Here is a 26,060-nt window from a genome sequence, read left to right as displayed (position 1 = left end):
TTAAGAGAATGGCCAGAGAGACATTTTCCCCAATAAAAATAAAGTACAAACATTATAGAAATGTTGAAATATAATAAAGGAATTTATAAAATCCTAAATCAGTTGAGAATGAATTGTCAATCTGATGCTCCACGCCCATCTCATACTTCGCTATGTATTTCTTTGTCACAAGGACATTCTCCTTCATACTCCCTGAGGCACACTCAAAATCAGAAGATTAGTATTGACATTGTTACCATTTAATCCTCAGGCCCTATTCTATTTTCTCTAATTGCCCTGATCACATTCTTCACAGCTAAAGGCCAGTCTAGAATCATGTACTACATTTAGTCATGTCTCTCAGTCTCTTTTTGGTCTAGACTAGTCCTTAGTCTTCCCTTGACTTTCTTGACCTTGACATTTGTAAAATATCCCTTTGTTTGCATTTGTTTGAGGTTTCTTCATGATTAGATGACATTAGGAATGTCGGCAAAGTGATGCAGAATTTCCACTGGATCCTACAATGTGACACAGAATTTCATCTTGTCTTATTACTTATGTTCACTTTGATCACTTCAAGGTGATGTCTGCTAAGCTTCTGTACTGTCGACTTAAAGTATTTTGTATTTTTTGGTTACTTTTTGTATATTAGTCATTTGCATTTTGTGGGGTGGTACTATGAATCTGTAAATATCCATTTCTCTTCAAAATTTTAATTTATATGGGTATGGACTTGTTTCCTATTTGGTTACATTTTATTGAATGTATTTCCTAAATTTTATTCAGTTCATTGGGTTAAACCCTATCATTATCATTATTGGTTTTGATGTTGGGTCCTTCTGACCTGTCCCTATCATTCTTTGAGCCTTTTCCTACTATCTGGTACAATACGATGTTCCAGGATTATCCTATATTTTTCTAATTCAGCCCTAGAATCTACCCCTTCTCCAAGGAGCTCTCATTCCCCTTTAGTGGAAAATGGTATTTAGAAGCCAAGATCTGGAGGTGCTGGTTACTGTTGGGGCATTGCTATTCTTAGGTCCTCTCAATTAAAAGAACTAGGGAATATATGTATATTACATACATACATATATATCTATAGCATATACTTATACCACATATATACATATATACACATTTACATCGATATTTATTTCTACTTTTGAAAATCATGAGTTCATACTGACACATCGAATCTAATTCTGGTCCAATACCAGAGTTTATTCTATTTTGCTTTCCTTTCATATTTTAGTGGTTTTATTTTCTGGCTGTAAGAAATGTGACTTCTATTTTCCTTATATTTCTATGGCCAATCTCTTGGTATGTAACAAATCTCCCATCTCTGCCCCCAGTCCTTCCCCATGCAGATGCCTATTTCTCCAGCTTCATTGCTGACTCCCCATTCTGAGCCACCTGCATGCTGCCTCGTGCCCAACACACGTGGATATCCTCCTCATCTTGCCTGGGAATCTATCATGCCAGAGTGGCTGTCTACACAACATCCTCTTTATCTTGCTTGGGCTCTGACTCCTGACTCTGCATCACCCCTCCTGTAAGACACCATCCTCACTCTTGCATTAGGCCATGATGGCTCCCCACCCCCACCACCTGCCACAAGGTGGATGCCTACCTTGCTCTACCAACTTACTGGCTTTCCAACTAGATTGTTAGGAAAGGGAAGCAGAAGAAGAGAATGATTTTTAAAAATTACATAGCTTCTTTACTCAAAATTCTCTAATGGTATCCCATCACACTTAAAATAAAATCCAAACAACCTACCAAGGAGCTTTAAAGATCTACATCGATGAGATGATCTCTTTTTTTTTTTTAAGATTTTATTTATTTATTCATAGAGACAGAGAGAGAGAGAGGCAGAGACACAGGCAGAGGGAGAAGCAGGCATCATACAGAGAGCCTGACATGGGACTCGATCCAGGGTCTCCAGGATCACACCCTGGGCTGCAGGTGGTGCTAAACCGCTGTGCCACCGGGGCTGCCCGATGAGATGATCTCTGTCCACCTCTCGAATCTCATTCTGTACCATTCTCCCACTTGCCCACTCTGCTCTGGGTACATGGGCCTTGTGTTGTTTCCTTGAATATTCCAAACTCATTCTTCCCTATAGCTTTTGTATTAGCTGTTCCCTCTGCTTGCATCCCTGACCACCAATCTAAGTAACTACTCAGCTCCTCTCTTTGATCACCCCATTTGAGTTATATTTACACAGTAAATGCTATTATCTGGTATTTTCTTATTTACTTATCTTTCCCTGTCCACTAAAATGTAAGTAAGTTCCATGAGATTTGGTGTCTACTTATTCAGTGCAATATCTCCAGCCTCTGGTGAATGAATGCAAAGTGTAAAGAGCAAGTGTCTATGAGAGCCATATCCAGGGAGGCAGGTGATGACACTGAGTGGTCCCTGTGCAAAACTTTTTCATCACGGCAGTGCTGAATGCGGCCTACACCTCCTTTAATTCTGTAACCAGTACGCAGCCACCACTTGTACAGCCTCCAATGCCAATGGAATTACTGCCATGGGTAATACCCCCATTACCTGTGTCAGAGCTTGGATGCTCGTGTTGATGTCACCACTGGCAACTTGGGAGATAATGAAATTGATTGTGGATGCTGTATTACTGTGCATGTCATCGAAGTGTGGAGAAACAGCCCGGATTCTAGAGAGCAAAGGGAAAAAATTCAATCTTTGTTACAAGACATCCCAGTGGCATCTCCAGGTCTTTGTAAAGAACTGTTACCAGCCATACAGTAATCAGTTCTAAAAAGTTCTGACTGCACAGAAATCTCTTTTCATCTGTGCATTCTCATGATCAGACACTGCTGACACTTAAATGAGAGAGATTAACTTACTTGGGTTCAGGAATAAGGACTGGTTCAAAAATGTCATCCAATTTGTGCTGAACAAGCTCTGGCATTTCACATCGGACTGTACCATTGTCATTCTCAATCTCATCTAGATCCAGCTGGAATTCTCGGCGCACTATCTGGGCTGCCTCAGGATGTCCACTCATACTTCGGGCTTGGCTAAGGGAAGCAAAAGGAGGCTCCTGAACTAAAGGAGATTTCTGAACCAAAGAGCAAGAGTAGCACTGCCAGTTGTCCCAAAGCTTCAAGACAGATGTTCAACTTCTGGTTTCAGCCCCCCTGAATGATGTAAGTCCTTGAGTCTAAGCAAGTGCCTTCAATGGGCAACAACACTGGTTCATGAATACCCTTGGAGGAGATCATTCTAGCTTGTATTTAGAATACCTTTCAAATGATAAGTATTCTCTCTAGTTCACTAAAGCCAACAAACCTTGTACTGCTATTTCAGATGGGGCAGAAAATGATTAATAAAATATACAGACTAAAAGCTCTCTACTTGGGCAAAAATTTAAGAAAAATCTTGATTGGCTGGCTCTTTTCTGCCAAATTAACTGGTGTTTAAGTTTTTCTAATCATAAGCATTCTTCCATGCAGTGTTTGGAACATTTTATACGTTGAGGGACAGTCACCTTCACTCTTGACAGGTCAGGGACAGCATTACATCCAAGCGATAGGTATTTAAGGCTTTCAAATTCAAATTGGTTAACATTAGATATTGCATATAGCCCAAAATAGAGCTGTCTTGCTTAGGAGGCTATATTTTGAGTCTCTATGCCAATTCTGTGTTGCATGCATTTTACTTATCAGCCATATCTGAAGAATAGGAACCTGAGCATGGCCAGGTATAACACAAGGAAAAAGGTGAATTTAGCTACTTGACATTGAGTTGACACCTCTGCTAGCCAGTTGACTTCTAGGGAAGGACTGATTCATGGGATACTTATGGATACCTTCTAACCTGTTTAGAGTTATAAACTCTAAACCAATTGCCCTCCAGAGGGGATGAATCCAAGTCAGAAGTTAGAAAGATATAAGAGCCCTGCTAATGAGAAATTAGCAGGCAGTACTTACATCCTATAAGTGCGATACATAATTCTGTCCACGGAAAAGCAGTGAAAGAAGGCACAAGACTATTTAGAAGTGGTTTTGAGACAAAGACAAAGACAATGAAGACTGAAGGATTAAACATTTGGCTACAAGACATTTCCCCAGACATTCTGTCATGCATGGTAATGGCTACAGAAACTCAAGATTATGTTACAGGATAAGCTCTAAGCACACAAGGCAAAGGCCACTGAGATGTTCTTAGACAAGTGTCTCCATCTACATACTTGAGTTTGGAGGACATGTCTTCTGCTGGTCCCTTGCGCAACATGTTGGCGTTGGAGTTTATGCTCTGCGTGCGCGGAGGTTTCTCCTCCACCTGTTTTACTGGGGCAGCTGAAGGCCTCTTTGCTGACCGCTTAATCCTCTCCTCAAGCATGCTCATATCTTTTTCAGAGAGCTGTAAGAAGAGCCCAAATTTAATTTATTCTCTCCAGAATATGAAGAGAATTAAAAACCTAATTGGAAGATTCAAGAGTCAATATCCATTCATATATTGAAGCAAGCAGAACCTACTATGTTGGTGTAAGTTTATTTTCAAAACACTAGCTACATTTTCAATCAACTATTGTTAAAACTTTCTATATTAGAAGACTCTATGAAAGAAAGAATACAAAAGGAAAGGATATTAATAACTACAAAAGAAAAGACCAAAGAGTAAATGACGCTTCCTCATGTCTCTTGTGTCACCACTACGTCAACTAAAGGCAAGAAGCTTCACTTTTGATCATCTGTAAAATTCCCATTTGCTTTATCTCCTTCACTGACCTGTAGTGAGGATGTAAACAGTTAACACAGGTAAAAATATATAAAAACCGTGCAAATATATATAATACTAGGATATAAGTGGAGCAAAGGACTGAGATACAACCACAAGTGACTGGCTCAAACAAGTAATAAGCAATGAGAGCACCTGACATGTCTGCATAGTGTGGCTTGTAGCTGTAGCTAAAGACTCTTCTGATCTGACAGGTACCAGAATTATACCTATGAATACTTGTTCACTAAAAACTAATTGCACTAACAATTCTAGAGCAGATTTCTTAGGCAGAATATAAACCCAGACTAGCTCAGGATTTCATTCAAAAACAGTTCTCAGGACACTTGGGTGGCTCAGTAGTTTAGCGCCTGCCTTAGGCCCAGGGCGTGATCCTAGAGTCCGAGCATCGAACACATCGGGCTCCCTGCATGGAGCCTGCTTTTCCCTCTGCCTCTCTGTGTCTCTCATGAATAAATAAAATCTTAAAAAAAAAACCAAAAAAACAAAAAAACAGTTCTTGTTTTTAAAGCAACTGTATAACTTTTCTTTCTCAGAAAAGAAAATCTGATTTCCAGTAAGACATAGCATAAATTGCCCTACAACAATCAGAGACACCCTCAAGGTGTTTATGCTCTGCGTGCTATGCTCAAGGGTTTATTTGGACTCTAGGACACACTGGGTTAAGCTTAATAAAACGTGAGAAACACTTAGCTCGAGTTGCAATGACATGAAAGCTGACCCCTAAGTGATTCTGCAATTCACATGTTGAAAATGTTCAGAGAAAAGTCACTCACAGTTCCAATGAGTTTGAACACCTGATCTCCATGTACATTGTACACAGTGACGATGGTGTTGAGGGCAGCATTGCGCACAGCGTTGTCACGGTCTCCTATGTGAATCGCTATCTCTTTTAAGGCTTTCCCTGGGGTTGGTTGGCAAACATTCATGCCATAGGACTCAACCAGACACCCCAGTTCTTCCAGGCACTCTGATGGGGGAGAAAGGTTAAATTAATGAGACCCAACACACATTCGGCTTAGAGACTTATCTTTACTAGATAAATTTGCCTTAGATACATGAAGGACTAAAATCTTATTCTGTCTCTACTTAGAATTTTTCCTTGTTTACTGCTTTCTGATAAAACACATAATAAAATAATAGTGTTACAGCAAGTGCTCCTGGAAGAAAGGGATGCCTGTGAGTCAGATGGCCCCTGTGCACTTGATTTTGTCACCAGGGTGGTACTGAGTGGTGCCTGTATCACCTGATACTCTGGCTCCACCAGTGTGCAACTCATCACTCTCACAGTCCAAATCGGAAGATTGGAATCAACTAGATGGACACTGAAGAAATGTCCTTGTTCATCTACAAACTATTTCTTTTAGAGGTCACTGCTGTACAGACTCATGCCTCAATTTAAATTGTTGCTTCACCTGCTCTTTGCTTAGAGTTTTTGGATTTGGTTCCTTCCATGATGAAGGGGAACATCTTGCTGGCTGGGTAGACAAGGCACATCCGGTTCAGGATGGCACGGACATCTTTACGAATGACATCCTTTGGTTCTCCAACCTAGTTGACAAGGAGAACAATGAATGAGGCATTTCCTGAGGGGCAAAGGGTCCTCCCATGTGTCACTACATCTTGGAAGAACAGGGGCACATGAATGAACAGTGGAATAAATGAAAAAGGGAGAGGGAATCAAGGGTGGGAACTGAGGTCAGCTGGGAACTTGGGCAGTCTTTCAGAGTGAGAACAATGTATTACCTTGAGGATGAGATAGGGGATGAAGGAAGATGCTTCATTCTCAGTAAGATGATACTCCTCCTCACTTAGCAGGGTGAAGAGTAATTTTAAATATTCTAGGGCTTTCATCAGGACGCTGGTATTGGTGTCAAAAAATCGCAGGGTAAGCCACTTTAAGATAAGATCCAGGCAACCAATAACACCCTCTTTTTCACTCTCCAAGTGCTTAAAACAAAAGACAAATAAAATTGTATAAAAATTTAAGTTCCATTAGGTAAGGACCTTATAGATTTTACTAGAGTCCAAGAAGAAAACTAGATTCTTATGATTCTATTTAAGACCTAAAGTTTTGATTAAATAAATAATACACTCATGTAAAAAAAAAAAATCTAAAAATTTGAGAGTCATTTATTCTATCAAATAATTAAAAAGCCCCCAAAACAGAGAACATGGTGTATTCTAGTTTCTTCTCAAGTCATGTTAACTTCTGGTTATTTCACAAGGCTCAGTATTCTCATGGATCTGATATACATGTGTATTTATCTACAGCAAACCTACATCAACCATGACAGCAAGGGCTTTATTATGATGCTGAAAGTCTGAGTGAAACATCTCATCTTGTAACCACTTAGCCACACAGCTAGACATCTGAGTCTTTAGTTGCTCAATGTATTCATCCCGTGGAGTAGTAAAATTCCACTTCAGCACCTAAAAAACAGTCAAAAGGGATTATAAGATGTTCAACTGAAATGAGGTAGAGAACATTATTTAAAGCATCTGCAGAAATCAATTTAATAGAATATTTTAAAATTTGACAAGATTAATTTGTTATTAAATATGAATGCAAAATGTATTATCAAGCAGTCATACTTCTGGAAGCTTAACTCAACATCTTCTAGGAATAGAATATTCAGCAATTCTCACTAGAAAAAAAATCAATGCTCTATTAATGTACAGCATGGTGGATGTTATTAGCACAATTTTAATAAAGGAAAAATTTGAAATATCAAAATTAAAAATATACATCCATTCTAGTAGGAGTTTAATAAAGATATATTCACATATGTGCACAAGTACCCACATTCAAAGATGCTTACGGCAGAATAGTTTATAATAGTGAAAGACTAGAAGCAACCTAAATGTTTATATTGTGGGTTGGGGACAAAGAAAGGTACATACATATGACGTACCAAAGAATGAATGGATATATGCATAAGTTAATGTAATGACCTTTAAGATATTACAATCATTAAAAGAAAAAAGTAAAATACAGAACAAAGAGTATAGAGCATGTTCCCCGTGTGTAAAAAGCAGGCTATATATTTATACATATATGATCATATAGTATGAAATACTCATACTTCTGAATACACAAACACACTGGTAATATCTTCTCTGTGGAGGGAGACTAGAGGAAGACTTGCTTCTCATACTACATACACTCTGGACTTTTCATACTGCTTGACTTTTTTTTTTTTTTTTTAAGATTTTATTTATTTATTCATGACAGACATAGAGAGAGAGGCAGAGACACAGGCAGAAGGAGAAGCAGGCTCCATGCAGGGAGCCCGATGTGGGACTCGACCCCAGGTCTCCAAGGATCACACCCTAGGCTGAAGGCGGTACTAAACCGCTGGGCCACCGGGACTGCCCCTGCTTGACTTTTTTAAAAACAATGTACATATTTTGACAAAACATCTAACTGCCTAGTAACACCAAAACAACATAAAAAGAGAAATGATTGAAGCAGAAAGATAAGTCACCAAATCTGTCTTTTGAGGTGTCAGGTACATGAAGGATTAAACAAGCAACCTACTACAGATGTGTAATTCATAAAAATCAAGGAGCATTTTCCATTCTTTGATTATAAAAATTAAAACAATTAATGTTTCTTTCCATTTGGAGGAAGAATAGGTAATAATAACTCCATTCTATGATCCTTGGAGCTAATGCTCCCAAAGCTGTCCTAGAGAAGAAACAAGCTATAATTTATAAGCAAAAGGTTCAGTTCATTATTAGGTATTTCATAATGAAATGAATTTCATACAGTAAAGTTATTTTTGATTAGAAAAACAAAAAAGCAAAAAAACTCTTGAAAAAGTTCTTGTCCCTTCCTTACCTTTAATCCTTTTTCATCCTTCATTCTTTGCTCTTTTCCATTTGGAACAACAATGAATATAGGACCAGATTTGTCTTCATCCTCCTTTAAGCTGGTTTTGCTAGGTACTTTCTTCCCTTGTGCACTCTACAGCCAAAGTTCAGGGAACACTGGTTAGCTAGGCTACTAGTCTTTGGGAACATGATGTTATTACCCAGTAAGTGGTCATTCTATAAACCATGTACTCTCTATATTATATTCTCCATGAAAGAAACAGATGAGCAACAGAATCTTACATATACTATGTTTCTGTATAGGTTTTCCAGAAATGTTTCTCTCTTTTTTTTAAGTAGTCTCTATGCCCAACATGGACTCCAACATGGGACTTGAACTGATAACCAAGAAATCACAACCTGAGCCAAAATCAAGAGTTGGATGTCCAACTGAATGAACCATTCAGGTGCTCTCAGAATTTCTTTTTTTAAAAAGATATTCTTTATTCACGAGAGACACAGTCGGGGGGGGGGGGGGGCAGAGACGCAGGCAGAGGGAGAAGCAGGCTCCCTGCAAGGAATCCGATGTGGGACTTGATCCTGGAATCATGCCCTGAGCCAAAGGCAGACAGACGCTCAACCAGTGAGCCACCCAGGAGTCCCTCAAAAATGTTTTTAGTACATTCTCAAGTAACTGTGGGTTACCAAGGCATGTAATGTAGTTGGAAAAACTCTAAAAAAAAGTCTATGACCCAGACCAATGACAGATGATAAAGATTTCATCCATCCATTCACGCAAGACACACACACAGAGAGAGAGAGAGAGAGAGAGAGAGAGAGAGAGAGAGAGGGGCAGAGACACAGGCAGAGGGAGAAGCAGGGTCCATGCAGGAAGCCCGACATGGGACTCGATCCGGGACTCCAGGACCACGCCCTGGACTGAAGGCGGCGCTAAACCACTGAGCCACCCAGGCTGCCCGGGTCATAGACTCTTTATTGGACAGCTCTTTTCTAATTTTTTTTTTTAATTTTTATTTATTTATGATAGTCACAGAGAGAGAGAGAAAGAGGCAGAGAGACAGGCAGAGGGAGAAGCAGGCTCCATGCACTGGGAGCCCGATGTGGGACTCGATCCCGGGTGTCCAGGATCGCGCCCTGGGCCAAAGGCAGGTGCCAAACCGCTGCGCCACCCAGGGATCCCTGGACAGCTCTTTTCTTTCTTGAAATCTTTGATACCATTTACAGCTTTCCACATTAATGACATTTTAAATGGCATTTACACATCTTAGTCAAGAAAGCTTTTCTGTTTCTCTTCATATGAAATGTATCTCTGTCACATCAATATAACTGGATATTCTCTGAACCTGTTTCTAGAGAAACTTGCTAGGAACATTTTAAATCATTATTAAAGTGGTTTTGAAAAATAACCTAAGATTCTGAATCTTTGTATCAGATAGAAGAAAATAGGGAGCATTCAGAATATGTTTTTTTTTTTTTAAAAGATTTTATTTATTTATTCATGAGAGACAGAGAGAGAGAGAGAGAGAGAGAGAAGCAGAGGGAGAGGCAGAGGCTCTGTGTAAGGATCCCAATGTGGGATTCAATCCTGGGACTCCAAGATCATGCCCTGGGCGGAAGGCAGGCGCTAAACCACTGAGCCACCCAGGGATCCCCAGAATATGTCTTTAAAATAATATTTGATTTTCAAAACTGGCACCATTATTAATTATTAATGTAAATGTAGCAAAAGTCCATTATTTCTAGTAGGCCAGAATTTCTTTCTAGTTCAAACACTGAAGTCATTCAGTTAAAACAAGTATGAGATCATTTATGTGAAACTGCTTCATAAACTGTAAAAGACTGGGGGAAAAAAGTATAGCATTAAGAACAGAGTCAAAAATACTTCAAAGCACTTGTGATCAAAATACTAAAATAAGCACTTGTTAAATTTGGGATGAGGACAGTGGGAAGGACAGGAAAAGAACAGCTTCACTGGACAGTTTAGAAGATAATTACCTATTTAAATTAACTCACTGAGTTAAAGGACCATGCATAGGGAAGGAAACAAATAACTGCAATATTCAAAGGAATGGCCAGAGTGCTCATTCTATATAAACATATAATAATAAATGTACTGGGGGCACCTGGGTGGCTCAGTTGGTTCAGTGTCCAACTCTCAGTTTTGGGTCAGGTCATAACCTAATGGGTCATGAGATGGAGCTCAGAGTCAGGCTCTGCGCTCAGCAGGGAGTCTGCTTGAGGCTTCTCTCCCTTTGTCCCTCCCCGGGCTTGGGCTTGCTCATACTCTCTAATAAGTAAATAAATCTTAAAGAAAAATAAATAAATAAGAGTAGTAATGATCATAATTTGATCTTTTCTAATAGAATGACTCAGTGTACAAAACACACTTAAAAGCAATTCTATATCTAACTATGCAGAGTTAACATACCTTTGCTTTAGAGGAAACTCCTAGAGCTTTGGCCTTTTTCGGATCAGGCTTGGGTTCTACAGTGCTGGAAACAGAATCTTCAACAGGTGCTTTGAGAAAAAAAAAGGCATCTACTATAAATATAAACTCTAATATCACTTTATTCTGAGTAGGTTAAATATATAATGATGAAAAAGCCTACAGTTTTAAATGTGTCAGTTTAGAAAGTATTTTCTTTTTTTTTTTTTGAAAGTATTTTCAATTAGATTTTTTTCCTCATCTTTTTTTCTGCCTCAATTACCTTTTTTTTTATTTTAAAGATTTTATTTATTTATTTATTCATGAGAGACAGAGAGAGAGAGAGAGAGAGAGGGAGAGAGAGAGAGGCAGAGACACAGGCAGAGGAAGAAGCAGGCTCCATGCAGGGAGCCCGATGTGGGACTCGATCCCGGGTCTCCAAGGATCACTCCCTGGGCTGAAGGCAGGCGCTAAACCGCTGAGCCACTCGGGAGTCCCATGCCTCAATTACTTTTTAAGCATAACCCTAAGAAATTAACTTAATAAATTTCCATCTACTTTGCCAACAGTTAAGTTGAAGTTTTAAAACTATTTTCTAAATAACAGTTAAAAACCCCTCTTTCCTAGATGGATACTTCCTTAAGGATAGGGTCTGTCATTGCTGATAGTATTTATTTACCATATAGCAAGATTCCAACAAATGTTGTAATTGAATACATACTTTGATACCAACAGTTGTACACTGTAAAATTTCTAACCCTATAGTATCAATAGTTTCTACACCACCAAATGAATAACATTTCATTTAAGCAGGAAGTCTAGAGAAGTGGTTACAGATTAGAGTTTTATTTATACATGATGGAATTTTAACATTAGGATGAAGAAATCAAGAATTTTCTCTAAGAGATTAGTAAATACTAGAATGAATCAGCAAACGGGCAATTCAGTGGAAGAACTCATTTGGGAATGAGGAAGAGGAATTACATGCTGGTTCAGGCACTGATTGGTTGTCCTTGTGCCAATCACTTAATCTTTTGGGTTTACTCATCTCTTAATAAAGGGGATTAAACTACATGGTCTCAATTCACCCTCTAACATTTAATAGCAGAAAATGTATGGAAACCTTAAAAATAGTACAGAACACTCATTTTCTGGAGTATTTCAATGTGCTATTCCAAAACCCCTTTTTGGACTTTGAAACCAAATTAATAATATTCATACCTTTAGCAACAATTTCTAGCATAAACTTAACAAAATGTTTGTGGTAGAAGGATAAGGAGGGAAGGTGGGAGGGCAGGAAAGAGGACCTAGGATCTAAGCTGTTAGGAAATACAGTAAGAAATGAAGGCTCAATTTCTTTTTAGATTGCCCTATGCTACTTCCTTCCCCCTTAACCCTCTCAAAATAGTTACCTGAAGATGGCTGGAATTTGGCTGGAGCTGACCCTCCCATTGGTTTGGAACTTGCTTTAGCAGATGCAGCAGGCTTGGCTGGCATGTTAGCTTTGGCTTTCTCTAGCATGGCCAATACTTGATCTTTAGAAGTTGGCTAGGGAGGCAACATAACAGGAGAAGTGAGAGGCCACATACATGATACTCATACTATGCTTACTAACAGAGCTGCTGTCAAACACATCATTGAACTCCTAGTTTTGAAATACCTATGAAGTAAGGGAGGTGGCACACAGTGCAAGAGAAGTAACACATTATGAAGTCATACTAAATTAGCTACCATTCTAGAAGGTTGTAATTTTTGCCCCTGCAGAGTCAGGTTCTTTGAGTTCTGCGTACTGTTCGATATTGTAGATTTGCTCTCATTGGGATTTCAAGTGCAACTCCTAGGAGGTAATATGATCTCTTGCCTATATAAACTCATGTTCAATATTTTTCTAATGGCTTTTAACAGCAGCAAACCACAAGAAGTAATACCTTTAGTTTCCCGGTAGCCTTGGCCATTTTCTCATATCCCAGATGCATCATGAAAAACGGCAAGGCATCTTGGGCCTTCTTCCGCACATCTCCATTGCGATCCTCCAGGCATGAATAGAGATGGGGAACACAAAGGATAAGGTCTGTGGGGGTGGAACGAAGAGTTGGTAGTTTCTCAGCCAGCCAGCCCAGAAGCTGCCAAAAGAAATAAAGACCAGTTATACACTTCAAGTGGAAAATTATTACTTACATCTTATGCTTTATGACTGCATCAGTACCAAACACTGAATTAGTTCTTACGCTACAACTTCCCATTATAAAATCAGTAATTTTCATTGTTCAAGAACTACGCTGTATTTAAATAATATACACAAAGATGACAATCTTCTTTAAGATAAGGACATGGTGGGCAGCCTGGGTGGCTCAGCAATTTAGCACCACCTTCAGCCCAGGGTGTGACCCTGGAGACCCAGGATCCAGTCCCCATCAGGCTCCCTGCTAAGAGCCTGCTTCTCCCTCTGCCTGTGTCTCTGCCTCTTTTTCTCTGAGTCTCTCATGAATAAATAAAATCTTTTTTAAAAAAAAAGAAAGATAAGGACATGGTTCTTTGGACCATACTTAAGCATTAAACTCTAAAGTTCTGGGGCACCTGAGTGGCTCAGCGGTTAAGTGTCTCTGCCTTTGGCTCAGGTCGTGATCCTGGGGTTCTGGGATCGAGTCCCACACTGGGCTCCCTGTAGGGAGCCTGTTTCTCTCTCTGCCTATGTCGCTGTCTCTGTCTCTCGTGAATAAATAAATAAAATCTTAAAAAAAAAAAAACTCTAAAGCTTTACTTTTTTTTTTTTTAACTCTAAAAGCTTTAATAGTTCTTAATGTATTTTAAAGATGAACAACTTTTCACTTATCTTTTTAAAAAAATTCTAAGAATTTACCTAGCCAGAGAAAATGCAGAACACTTATCTGATCAGGGGAGGACAAGTTCTACCAGGACTTGTTTTCAGCCTTATATCAACAGTTTTTCTCTATTCCTTCAAAATAATTCATATCTCTATTTTTTAGTTGAAGTTTGTATTGATAATTGTAGTCATATGGAGTTATATAAGAAATAACACAGATCCCATGCACTCAGTTTCCTCCAACAGTAGCACTTTATAAAATTATACATAGGGACACCTGGGTGGCTCAGTGGTTGAGAGTCTGCCTTTGGCTCAGGGTGTGATCCAGGCGTCCTGGGATTGAGTTCTCCACAGGGAGCCTGCTTTTCTCTTTGCCTGTGTCTATGTCTCTGCCTCTCTCTCTCATGAATAAATAAATAAAATCTTAAAAAAAAAAATTATACTGTAGTATCACAACCAGGATATTGACAGATACAATCCACTGATCTTGTTCATAATGCCCAGCTTTGCTGTTGTCATTTTTGTCTGTGTGTATACTTACTTAGTGCTAGGATTTTAAGGATTTTATCACATATATTTTACTACATCTGACATCACAGTCAGAATTTTAAGCAGTTCCATTGTAAGGATCCCTCATGTTGCCTCCTTTATAACCACAAGCATCTCACTTCTCCCATTCCAATCCCTGGTAACTACTGATCTGTTCTCCCTTTCTAAAATTTGTAATTTCAAATATATTCAACAAATGGAATCATATGGTATGTAACTGGAGCTCAGTTTCACCACTCAACATAATCCCTTGGAGATTAATCTCAATTGTTGCACATATCTGATTCGTATATTGCTAAATAGTATTACTGTATGGACATAAAACAGTTGGTTTAACCTTGCACCTGTTGAAGGATATCTGGGCTGTTTCTAGTTTTTTTTGTATCATGAATGAAGCTATGATTATCTGTGAATAAATGTTTATGCAGACTCAGATTTTCATTTTTATGGAATAAAAAGATCACAATTGCTGGGTCATATAGTAACTATACATTCGGTTTTGGGGTTTTTAAAAAAGACTTGAGAGAGAGACAGCGTTTGTGTGAGGGATGGGGCAGAGGGAGAGGGAGAGTCAGAATCTCAGGCAGATTCCCCACTGGGCCTGGAGCCCAACGTGGAGCTCAAACTCATGACCCTGAGATCATGACCTGTGCTGAGATCAAGAGTTGGACCCTTACTGACTGAGCCACTCAGGTGCCCCTTATATGTTAAGTTTTTGTTCTTTTTTTTAAAAGAGACTTTATTTATTTATGAGAGACACAGAGAGGCAGAGGGAGCCTGATGTAAGACTCAATCCCAGGACCCCGGGATCACGACCTGAGCCAAAGGCAGACACTCGACCACTGAACTACCCAGGCATCCCACATATAAGAAACTGCCAAACCCTTTCTCAGAGTGGCTATACCATTTTACATTTCCTCCAGCAGAGTGTTCAAATTTCTTTGCATCCTTGCCAGCATCTGGTGTTATCACATTTCAGTAATTCTGATAGTTGTATTGATATGTCAATATAGTTTTAACTTACATTTCCTCATGGCTAATAATACTGAACAACTTTCATGGGCTTATATGCAAATATCCTCTTCAGAGAAACATCTATTCATGTATTTTGACCATTTTCTTGTCTTTTCTTTTTTTTTTTTTTTTTTTTTTAGTAGACTCTATGCCCAATGTAGGACTCAAACTCATGACACTGAGATCAAGAGTCGTATGCTTCACCAACTGAACCAGTCAGGTGCCCCATCTTTTGGCCATTTTCTAATTTTTTTTTTTTTTTTTTACTGTTATGCGAATTCTTTACATATTTTAAATAATGGTTATCAGGTATTGAGTTTGCAAATATTTTCTCCAGCAGCGTACCTGCCTTTTCATCATCTTCACATGGTTGCAGAGTGTAAAAGTTCATAATTTTTATGAGGTACACCTTTATCAATTCTTTTTATTGATAGGACTGTGGTTTTGGTGTCAAATCTAAGAATTCCTTGCCTGAAGAATTTCTATATCCTGAAGTTTTTCATTGATGTTATCTTTAAAAGTTCTAAAGACTTGGGGTGCCTGTGTGGCTCAGTTGGTTAAGCATCCGATTCTTGATTTCAGCTCAGGTCTTCATCTCAGGGTCAGAAGTTCAAACCCCATGCTGGACTCCATGCTAGGTGTGGAGCTTACTTAAATAAATAAATTAAAGTTTTATAGATTTATGTTCTACATTTCAGTCCATGATCCAGTCTGAGTTAATATTTCTACAGGATGGAAGGTTTAGATTGAGGTTCAGTGTTTTCTCTACAAGTGTCAAAGGCTCTAGAGTCATTTGTTGAAAAGGCTAGCTCCTACACTAAATTACTTTGGTAACTTTGTCAAAAACTAGTTGATCACATTTGGTGGGTCTATTTCTGGGTTTTCTCTTCAGTTCTACTGACCTGGATCTGTCCTCTGTCTCCCAACCTCTAGGTCAGTTTCTTGATTATGTTAGCAATATGTAAGCCTTAATATATGGTAGAGTGATTATTTCCATGCTTTTCTTCTTTGTCAAGATTGTTTTACCTAGAATATAGATCTTAGAATAAACTTCTATTTGTCTATAAAAAAAAAAAAAAAACTTGCTGCAATTTTGATGGAAATTACATTAAACCTATAGGTCAATTTGGGGAGAATGGACATCTCTACATTGAGCCTTCCTATCTATGATCATGGCGTATCTCTCTATCTATTTAGGTCTTCCTTGAATTCTTTCATCAGCATTCTGTAACTTCCAGTATACACATTCTGTATTTGCTTTGTTAAGTGTACATCTAAGGATTTCATTTTCTTTGGAGTAATTGTACATGGTATTATTTTTTTATTTCAATTTCCATATGTTCACTATATTATAAAGAGATGTGACTGATTTTTGGGTGTTAATTTTGTATCCTACAATGTTACTGAACTCGTTTATTAGTTTACTTGTAGATTCCTTAGCATTTTCTGTGTAGATAGCCATGTTATCTGCCATTAAGGATAGTTTTACTTTTTTTCCAATCTTTCGTTTCTTTTTCTTGCCTCATTGCAGTGACTAGAACTTCCCATACTATGCTAATTAATAATGGTGAAAATGGACATTGTTTACAATCTTATGAGGAAAGCATTCAGTCTTTCACCACTCTTTAGATAAGAATGATATTATCTATAGAGGTTTTCTGTAGGTGGTCTTCATCAAGCTGAGGTAATTCTTTTCTCTTCTATTACTAATATGCTCAGAGTTTTTGTCTTGAACAGATGTTGGATTTTCTCAAATCCTTTTTTGTGCGTCAACTGATACAATTATACGACACAATTATACTTTTTCTTCTTTAGCCTGCTGGTATGATGAATTATACTGATGGATTTTTGAATGCTGAATTTATTTTTATGTTCTGATTAAAACCTTTTATTTTACCATTTCAGAGTTCAAGAAAAGAGAAAATTTCACAAAAAGTCTAGTCCTTTAAAAAATTTTATTGTTAAGGGGCACCTGGGTGGCTCAGTTGGTTGAGCGTCTGACTCTTGACTTTGGCTTAGGTCATGATCTGAGGGTTCTGGGATGGAGCCCCAAGTTGGGCTCCCCACTCAGCTGGGAATCTGCTTGAGGATTCTCTCCCCCCCCCCCGCCTCTTCCCCCACTTAAGTGTGTGCATGCTCTTTCTTTCAAATAAATCTTTAAGAAAATTTATTGTTAAAAAAAAGTATATGAAGAAAGGGAAAAAAAGAGGTACATGAGCATAAAAGTTTCGGGAATTTGGTTTCATTTTATTAACTGTTTCGTAATGAAACTCATTCTATCCATATAAGTATATTTATTAGGTAGGTCATACCTCTAAGAAGGTAAAATTCATGAGTAAAGCACATCATAATTGTAGTACTTACCTCTTGCCTCAAGAAAGGATTTTCCTTTTTGAGCTCTTCAGAAAGATCTTCGCCCTCTAGCCATTCCTTCATGCCTGTCTGTTCTGCCCAAGCATTCACAGTTGCTAGTGCAGCAGCCCGAACATTGTTCTAAATGGAAAGAATTAGTAAATATAATATCAGTTACGGTTTGAAGGTAGGGAGTGAAAAAGTTTGTTGCTTTGGCAACATGAACAATGGAGGTTTCTCTAAGGTCCACATGAATATACTTGGAATCAACTTCTCTGACACAGAATTGAGTTCTACAGTTGTACTGAAAATCCAAAAGGAGAAACAAAATTCCAATTGTAAGATCCCATACTCCATTAAACGAGGCAAAAACAGTGACCTGGGCATAACATATCATGTAAAGGGAATAAATTCAGAGGTTTTGTTTTCTGAAGTTATGTCCATAGTTCTCTACTAAAGAATGTAACTCTACAGGGAAGAGAACTCATAATAGTTAGACTGAAATTACTAACAATTTACAGGGTAGAAAACTCATAATAGACTGAAATTACTAAATTTGCCTGAACACTTAAAATTTTCATATTTATGTGTTCATAGAATGAGGTCTTACTGACAGGAAAATATTAAAACACTCCAACTCCTTACATTAAATGAATTGCACAAAATAAAGACACATTCAAATATTCAATCTAGGGCTAAATATAAGAGGCTTACAACTTTTGAGAAGACCAATTCTAGAACTGTGAAACTAAAGTGACAGAAGATTTTGCTCCAGCAGTTCAGGAGAACAAGGAAGAAAATAAATACATGACCTCAAAATTCATAAATGTATTCACTCTTCATAACAGTACTTATAACAATGATGTCATAATCATAATAGCCAACATTTCTCAAGTCCATACTATATGAGATAGTAACAGGTACCTGATGTACAGATCGTTATTTAGCTCTGAAGAATGAAATTTCACAGATAAAGGAACTGAACCTCAAAGAAGATAAATAACTTATCTAAGAGTCGTAAAGCTAGTGACATAATTGCTCACTTTATGAAGGTGAGCCTGGGAGGTAAAGATGTTTATTACTATTTTCCTCCTAATGTTCTTTTGCCTACAAAGTTTATAGATTGTTTATGTATACTCTTACACGCAGATGTAAGAACTGCTCTTAGCCCAAGAATGTGACTGGCCTATTCCAGAAGGGAGCTGTGGTCAGCAGTCAGGTTTACCTTGCTGTCTCCAAGAACTGTGATGATAGGGATGCCTAAGTTCTTCACATGCTGCTTGATGTTTGGGCCCATGGCTACTGCCAGTTGCTGGAGGATATTCAATGTCTGTTGCACCTGAGTGGGAAAAGAGCCAACACTTGATGTTGAAACCAAGAGCAAACTGTATTTAAAGTTCTCTAAGTCAGCTGGTAAGCAGTCAATGCAGTAGAAAGTTTCAGGCCTACTTAAAAGACAGGATAGTCAGTTTGTTATGATGCCATTCTAATTAGCTTATGAGTAATTTACAGGCAGTGGCCTCTCCTTTTATCATTAGTTCTAACACTGGAGTATTAGGATTTTAGACCAGAAAGGATAGTGCTTTATAATTTTAAAGGTAAAACCTAGCTTAAGAAAATCCTGTCATAAAAACCCAAATCAAAAAATTAGAAATTAAGCATGTTTACACAAATAACAAGCTAGTTTTATATAAGGATATTTAATATTAGAGTCCTATAAAAAGCAAGTCTGAGATTCATGAGAATTTGATTAATAAACCTGCCATCTACCAACCTATCTTGAGGCACACTTAAGAAATTAAAGGAGATTATTTTTAGTTCAAAGTAAAGTGACCATTCATTTCTTTTGTAGGTGAAGATTATTAAAAAGGAACTTCCTACAGGGAAGAGGGAAGGAAAGAAAAGAATAGGCATATGTTTTACGTACCAATATTTTATTCGAATCATTGAGTCGACCTTTCAAGGCAGTTGGCAGTTCACCTATATTCGGCTGGATAAATTTTGCTTCATTGATAATACCCGCAACTTCATCAAGGCCTTCTTTCCTAATCTTCCAATTCTTGTCACTAATCTTAGACACCAACTCTGAAGTGATTTTATCACTGAAAAAGCAGAAGACAGAATCCTTAATTCCAGACTCTTAAAGAAATGATGTCAAAGAAGTATTCTTGACTGAGAAAAAGAAGATTAACACTAAGAATTCACTACAAACCGCCCCCTCCTTCTCCCCCATTACATAAATCCAATAAACCATTTGCAACAAACCTACCTGATTTCTGTCCTCGGCAAAAGATCTACAACATCAGTGCCCACCTCATCTGGTTCATCTCCATCTTCTCCTTCATCTGTACCACTAATGCTGTGTTTGGAAATTCCTCTGGTTGGAGCAGGTGGGCTCTGCCCCTGCATCTACACACAAACAAATCAGTGAGGCTAATGAACTTGATGAACGGTACAAGAGCAAACAAGTTAGAGAATGGGCCTATGTTAAACTTTCCTATTCCTTCATACCACTTAAAATTTACGCAGTTTAAGAAAGGGGGGAGGGGAGAACCTTAAGCAGGCTCTATACCCAGCACAGAACCTGACACAGAACTCGATCTCACAACCCTAAGATTATGACTTTAGCTGAAATTAAGAGTCAGATGGTTAACCAAGCAACCCAAAGAGTCCTCCCCAACATATATTTTAATTCCTACACAGATCCCAAATTTGAGATTATATGGCAAAAGTTTTTGTTTTTTTGCAAAAGGTTTTTTTATACAAACCTACTAGAATCTGACTTTCCAATCATGAAGCTGTCTTTTGACTTGGATGCCCAAGAAGTATAGAGCAAGTCTGCCCAAACTCAGCAACTTTGGTTAGAAAGTTTATTCCAGGAAGACCAAGTTTCTGTTTTTATTTAAAGCAATTTTAAATGTTGATATACTTTCTGAATAGGCAATATATTCAAATGTTTGATATTCCAAAGGTACAAAAGACATAAAGAGAAAAATTTCCCCTCCTTTACCACAGCTATCTAGTTGTCCTCCTCATAAACAAAGCCATCAATTTCTTATGAATTCTTCCCAGGGATACTTTATGCATATAAAAGCAAATACATATATAGTCTTAATTCCAAAGGGTTAAAAGCTTAAACTCAACTAACATGAGCATTCTCAAGTCTACTAATGGACTGTATCATTTTTGGAATCTTTACCTTCTCAAATTCTGCATCTATTTGGGATAGGAGGGCAGGCTTCTCATCCTCAAAGAACATTCGCAAAGAGGGACCAACATACAGATACATCACACCAAGCAGGGTGATGGCTGAAGTCCTCACAGCCTGGCAGACAAAACAAAAAGAACTTTCCAAATGAAAACAGAACCACAAAGATGGCTGCAATGTTCCTACATATGTGGTATGTACTCACTGGGTTTGTTGCAGCAAGAGCTGTCTTCACATTGCTAATGAAAGCTTTCACATTCAATCTAAAAGAAATAACATTTAAAATTAGAAACAAAAAAATGAAATCCTCAAAGTACTCAAGAGTTTTATAAAACCAGACTCTAGGACTGGTTCCCTTTGGCTCTGTCCTCAACTCTCACCTATTCTCTCTCCCCATTCATTTACAGGGAACATTATATACTGTCTACATGCTCATTACTCCTAAATCCCAGTGTTAACCTATCCTCTGAATTCTAGATTCATACACACACACACACACACACACACACACACACAGCCTTTGTAATACTTCCATTCGAATGTATAGTAGATGTCCCACATCTGTCAGGTCCAAAATTCTTGACTCTTGACTCAAATGCTGCTCTTCCCACAATCTTCCCTACCTCAGTAAAGAGCCACATCATTCCATCAGTCACTAAGGCCATCCTTCACTCTTCTCTCTCCTATACCCAGTAACCTGTTCAGATCTTTCAAATATATTCTGAGTCCTAATACTTCATCTCTACAAACTATGTCCAAGCCACTATATTTTGACAGGATTATTCCAATAGCTTACTAACTAGTCTCTTTGATCCATACTATCTGTTCTCTCCGACTACAGTCCAAATGATCCTATTACTTTTCTGCTTAAAATCATCTAATGGGGGATGCCTGGGTAGCTCAGTGGTTGACCGGCTGCCTTCGGCCCAGGGCATGATCCTGGAGTTCCGGGATCAAGTTCCACATCCAGCTCCCTGCATGCAGCCTGCTTCTCCCTCTGCCTATGTCTCTGCCTCTCTCTCTCTCTCTCTCTGTTGCTCATGAATAAATAAAAATATTTTTAAAAAATCATCTAATGGTTTCCAACTTATTCAAAACCTGAGGCCCAATGTGACCTGGCCCCATTCTTTCTCATATATTATCTCTTCCTACTCCCGACCCACCCCCCCAACTCATTCCCCTCTATTACCTACTGAAGAACAATCACTCCTTGCTATTTTCATTTTTAAAAATTTTTACGATTTTTTAGTTGAGAGAGTGTGTGCATGTGTGTGAGTGGAGGGAGGGGCAGAAAGGGAGAGAGAGAGATAATCTTTTTTTTTTTTTTTAAAGATTTTATTTATTTATTCATGAGAGAGAGAAAGAGAGAGAGAGAGAGAGAGAGAGAGAGAGAGAGAGGTAGAGACAGGCAGAGGAAGAAGCAGGCTCCATGCAGGGAACCCAATGCAGGACTCGATCCGGGACTCCAGGACCACGCTCTGAGCTGAAGGCAGGCGCTAAACCACTAAGCCACCCAGGGATCCCCGGAGAGAGAGAATCTTAATCAGACTCCCCAGTGAACCCAGAGCCCGATATAGGGCTTGATCTCAAAACCCTGAGATCATGAGCTGAGACCAAGAGTCAGACACTTAACTGACTGAACCATTCAGGCACCCCCAAATAATTGTGTCTTTGCTTGAATGTCATTTGAGAACCTCTAGGGTAGTATTTCTTTATTTGGTAGAATGTAAAAAACTATTTTGTTGGTTTTTTTTTTTTTTTTTTTTTAAGATTTTATTTATTTATTTGAGAAAGACAGAGAGAGTGCGGACACAAGCAAAGTCAGGGGCAGAGGAATAAGTAGACTCTTTGATAAGAGAGAAGCCCAATGTGAGGCTCAATTCCAGGACCCCGAAATCATGACCTGAGCTGAAGTCACACACTTAACTGTTTGAGCCACCCAAGAGCCCCTAGAAAACTACTCTGTAAGACATTAAGAGGTATATAGTAAAAAACAAGCATGGCACAGAGAAAGGTAACATGGTATAGCAGTTACGGTATTCTTTCTTAGAATCTGAATGCCTAGATTCAAATCTTGGCTTTGCCACTTCAGAACTGTGACTTGGACAGATGACTCAAGCTTCCTGTGCCCCAGTTTCCACATGTTTAAAATGGGAATGACAATACCTCACATAGTTTTTATAAGAATTAAATGAAATGAATTATTATTTAGAAAGTGCCTGGCAAAAAAGAAAAAAAAAAAAGGAAAAGGAAAAGGAAAGAAAAAGAAAAAGAAAAAGAAAAAAAGAAAAAAAAAAGAAAAAAAGAAAAAAAGAAAAAAGAAAAAAAGAAAAAAGAAAAAAGAAAAAAGAAAAAAAAGAAAAAGAAAAAGAAAAAGAAAAAGAAAAAGAAAAAGAAAAAGAAAGTGCCTGGCATAGGGGCGCCTGGGTGGCTCAGTCAGTTAAGCATCTGCCTTTGGCTCAGGGCATGATCCCAGGGTCCTGGGACTGAGCCTAAAGTCAGGCTCCTTGCTTAGCGGGGAGCCTGCTTCTCCCTCTCCTCCCTGTTCCCACTCTCTTGCTATCTCTGTGTCTCTCTCAAATACATAAAATCTTAAAAAAAAAAAAAAAGTGCCTGGCATAAAGTAAGCTCTGTAAAATTTTGTTAAATAAACAAATGTGTTCAATATGCAAACAAGTTTGGGAAACAGTGGGTTAATAAATAAAGTTAGGTAAGCTTCTCTGTTGTTTAGGTAAACTTCTTTAATTCACCAACATGCATGACAGATCTCTAAACGAATGTGATGATATGTAGTAATTTCCAAATGTGTTTGACTAAAAATCCTTGGAACTGGCTTTTCTAAGGGATAGTTATTAACACTTATGGAAAGATAACTTAGAGAGCTCTAATGTTAGTGGACATAAAAATGCAGGAGCATGAACCAACATCAACTTTTGAGGAACAAAGGTAGTTTTGTTTTATATAGATATTAGATGACCCAGCTCTGGCTTCTCATAAATGGCAGAGATAGCTACAGCAAACAGAATAACAAGTCAGAGGTAGGCACAATATTTAATTATTCTGTACCTCATTTCTTTCTGACTTACCCAGAAAAACCAAATTCTTTTATTGCATTTGATAGCCAATTCAGAGTTTCCGATTGATTCTTGGGATTCTTCTGTGAGAAAGCCATTGACATAACCTGAAGCGAAGAAGGAAGAAAACACAAATAAGCATGTATTCCCTCTTATATATCTCACAGAAATATAGTATGGCATAAAGGTAGAAGTGGTTTTTCCAATGCTGATAGAATTGCCTTAGGAATGAAATATTTAACTAACACAAGAAAATGAGGTATGTGACAGTAGTATTAAAAGCATTCTGGACTTTACAACTCTTCATTAGTGATCACTCTGAATTATAATGTCTTAAGAGAAAAATCACTCTCATCTTTTAATAGAATATTCTTGGCCAAGATAAATTCTTATCAGGCAACTGTATACTATTAGAGGTAAAGATAAAAATGCACAATATAAAAATGTTTTGACTTGAGAAGAAAAGAACTACAGTTTAATCAGTAACCTTAAATTAAAATTCAGGAAAAAGCCAGAAAAAGTTGGGAAAAGAAAGCTCTGTCACTAACCTGTTCAGCTGTCCATGGCAACATGCAAGCTTCTGCTATTGCTGTCATAGCTTCTTTTGCATTGTTCCCACATTTCACATCTCCAATCTTGTCCACAAGGCCATCCAAGACAATCTGAGCTGAAGTTTTGGAAAAATTCCCCTTCTGGGCAATCAGAGCAACTATGTGAAGCTTCATCTGCATCACCTGAACAAGGATAAGCATCATAAATTTATGAGTAAGCCAAAAACACTGATTTACTTATTTTTATGGCAGCCTAAAGATGTAACACAGGGATACCTGAGAACATGACCAAACTAAAAATTACAAGTTTATTTATTTATTTATTTTTAAAGTAAGCTCTACATTCAACATGGGGTGCAAACTCATGACCCTGAGATCCAGAGCTCCATGCTCTATCGGCTGAGCCAGCCAGATGCCTTTAAAAATGACAATTTTTTTTTTTAAGATTTTATTTATTCATGAGAGACAGAGAGAGGGAGAGGCAGAGGCACAGGCAGAGGGAGAAGCAGGCTCCATGCAGGGAGCCTGACATGGGACTCGATCCTGGGTCTCCAGGATCATGCCCTGGGCTGAAGGCGACGCTAAACCACTGAGCCACACGGGCTGCCCAAAAATGACAATTTTGAACAAAGATGCAAAATAATTTTTATCCTTGCTATGAATTAAAATAGCTAATTGACAGCAAGAGAGAAAAAACCAAACTCAATGTTTTAAAATATTAACAGGCAAAGTTAGTACATGAAAAGTTTATGAACTGATAAAATTAGTTTCTCTATTCTCCTCTTAGGGTTATTTGCATATAGTACTGAATACACATCCTGAAATACATAATAAATGACCAAACTAACCGCATAACTCAGAGTTCCTACTAGTCTTGCTTACAAAAAACTACAATCCTCATGCAGATGTGTGTGCATGTGCGCGTGCACGCGCACACACACACACACACATACACAGAACTTGAGAGATTTCAAGAACTTGTAGATTTTTAAGTGGAAGAATGAAGAAGATGTGAAAATAATTTAAAGACATTAATGTGATGATGGCAGATGTATGACTCTTGGGACCCCTTTGCTCATCAATATTTCCCTCTGTCTTGTTTGAATATTTAAATAACAGGAATTTAAAAAACAAATAAGGGGCAGCCCCGGTGGCGCAGCGGTTTAGCTCTGCCTGCAGCTCAGGGCGTGATCCTGGAGACCCTGGGTAGAGTCCCACGTCAGGCTCTCTGCATGGAGCCTGCTTCTCCCTCTGCCTGTGTCTCTGCCTCTCTCTCTGTGTGTGTCTCTATGAATAAATAAAATAAAAAATATTAAAAAAAAAAACAAATAAATAAATAACAGGAATTGGTGAGGATGTACAGAAATTAGAATTCTCTTGCACCACTGGTGCAAATGTAAAATGGTGAAGCCACATTGGAAAACAGTTTGGCAGTTCTTCAAAAAGTTAAACACAGTTACCATATGACCCAGTAATTCTA

The 26,060-nt window shown here is 38.2% G+C and overlaps 1 protein-coding gene and 1 non-coding gene across 8 annotated transcripts in view; both read right to left on the bottom strand.

The window, feature by feature from the left end:
- CKAP5 (cytoskeleton associated protein 5) overlaps positions 1-26,060 on the bottom strand; it is a 106,553-nt gene that overhangs the window by 16,537 nt on the left and 63,956 nt on the right. For all 7 annotated transcript variants that reach the window (XM_038563404.1, XM_038563406.1, XM_038563400.1 and 4 more), the window contains 19 exons: positions 24,578-24,763; positions 24,042-24,136; positions 21,161-21,218; positions 20,947-21,072; positions 20,017-20,156; positions 19,675-19,849; positions 18,973-19,086; positions 17,760-17,888; positions 12,937-13,131; positions 12,421-12,556; positions 11,012-11,100; positions 8,591-8,716; positions 7,030-7,179; positions 6,493-6,696; positions 6,162-6,297; positions 5,523-5,716; positions 4,196-4,368; positions 2,850-3,023; positions 2,536-2,656 (listed from right to left, as the gene is read on the bottom strand). In XM_038563404.1, coding sequence (XP_038419332.1) covers positions 2,536-2,656; positions 2,850-3,023; positions 4,196-4,368; positions 5,523-5,716; positions 6,162-6,297; positions 6,493-6,696; positions 7,030-7,179; positions 8,591-8,716; positions 11,012-11,100; positions 12,421-12,556; positions 12,937-13,131; positions 17,760-17,888; positions 18,973-19,086; positions 19,675-19,849; positions 20,017-20,156; positions 20,947-21,072; positions 21,161-21,218; positions 24,042-24,136; positions 24,578-24,763 — 2,721 coding nt within the window. The remainder of the gene's footprint in view (positions 1-2,535; positions 2,657-2,849; positions 3,024-4,195; positions 4,369-5,522; positions 5,717-6,161; positions 6,298-6,492; positions 6,697-7,029; positions 7,180-8,590; positions 8,717-11,011; positions 11,101-12,420; positions 12,557-12,936; positions 13,132-17,759; positions 17,889-18,972; positions 19,087-19,674; positions 19,850-20,016; positions 20,157-20,946; positions 21,073-21,160; positions 21,219-24,041; positions 24,137-24,577; positions 24,764-26,060) is intronic.
- LOC119864313 lies at positions 5,925-6,035 on the bottom strand. The gene has a single exon (XR_005373709.1). It is a non-coding gene; the product is annotated as a small nucleolar RNA SNORD67 (small nucleolar RNA).

This window comes from Canis lupus, chromosome 18, assembly GCF_011100685.1.
Source record: "Canis lupus familiaris isolate Mischka breed German Shepherd chromosome 18, alternate assembly UU_Cfam_GSD_1.0, whole genome shotgun sequence".
NCBI lineage: Eukaryota > Metazoa > Chordata > Mammalia > Carnivora > Canidae > Canis > Canis lupus.
The sequence above is the reverse complement of the archived record's forward strand: the minus strand, read 5'-3'. Positions and strand labels throughout refer to the sequence as shown.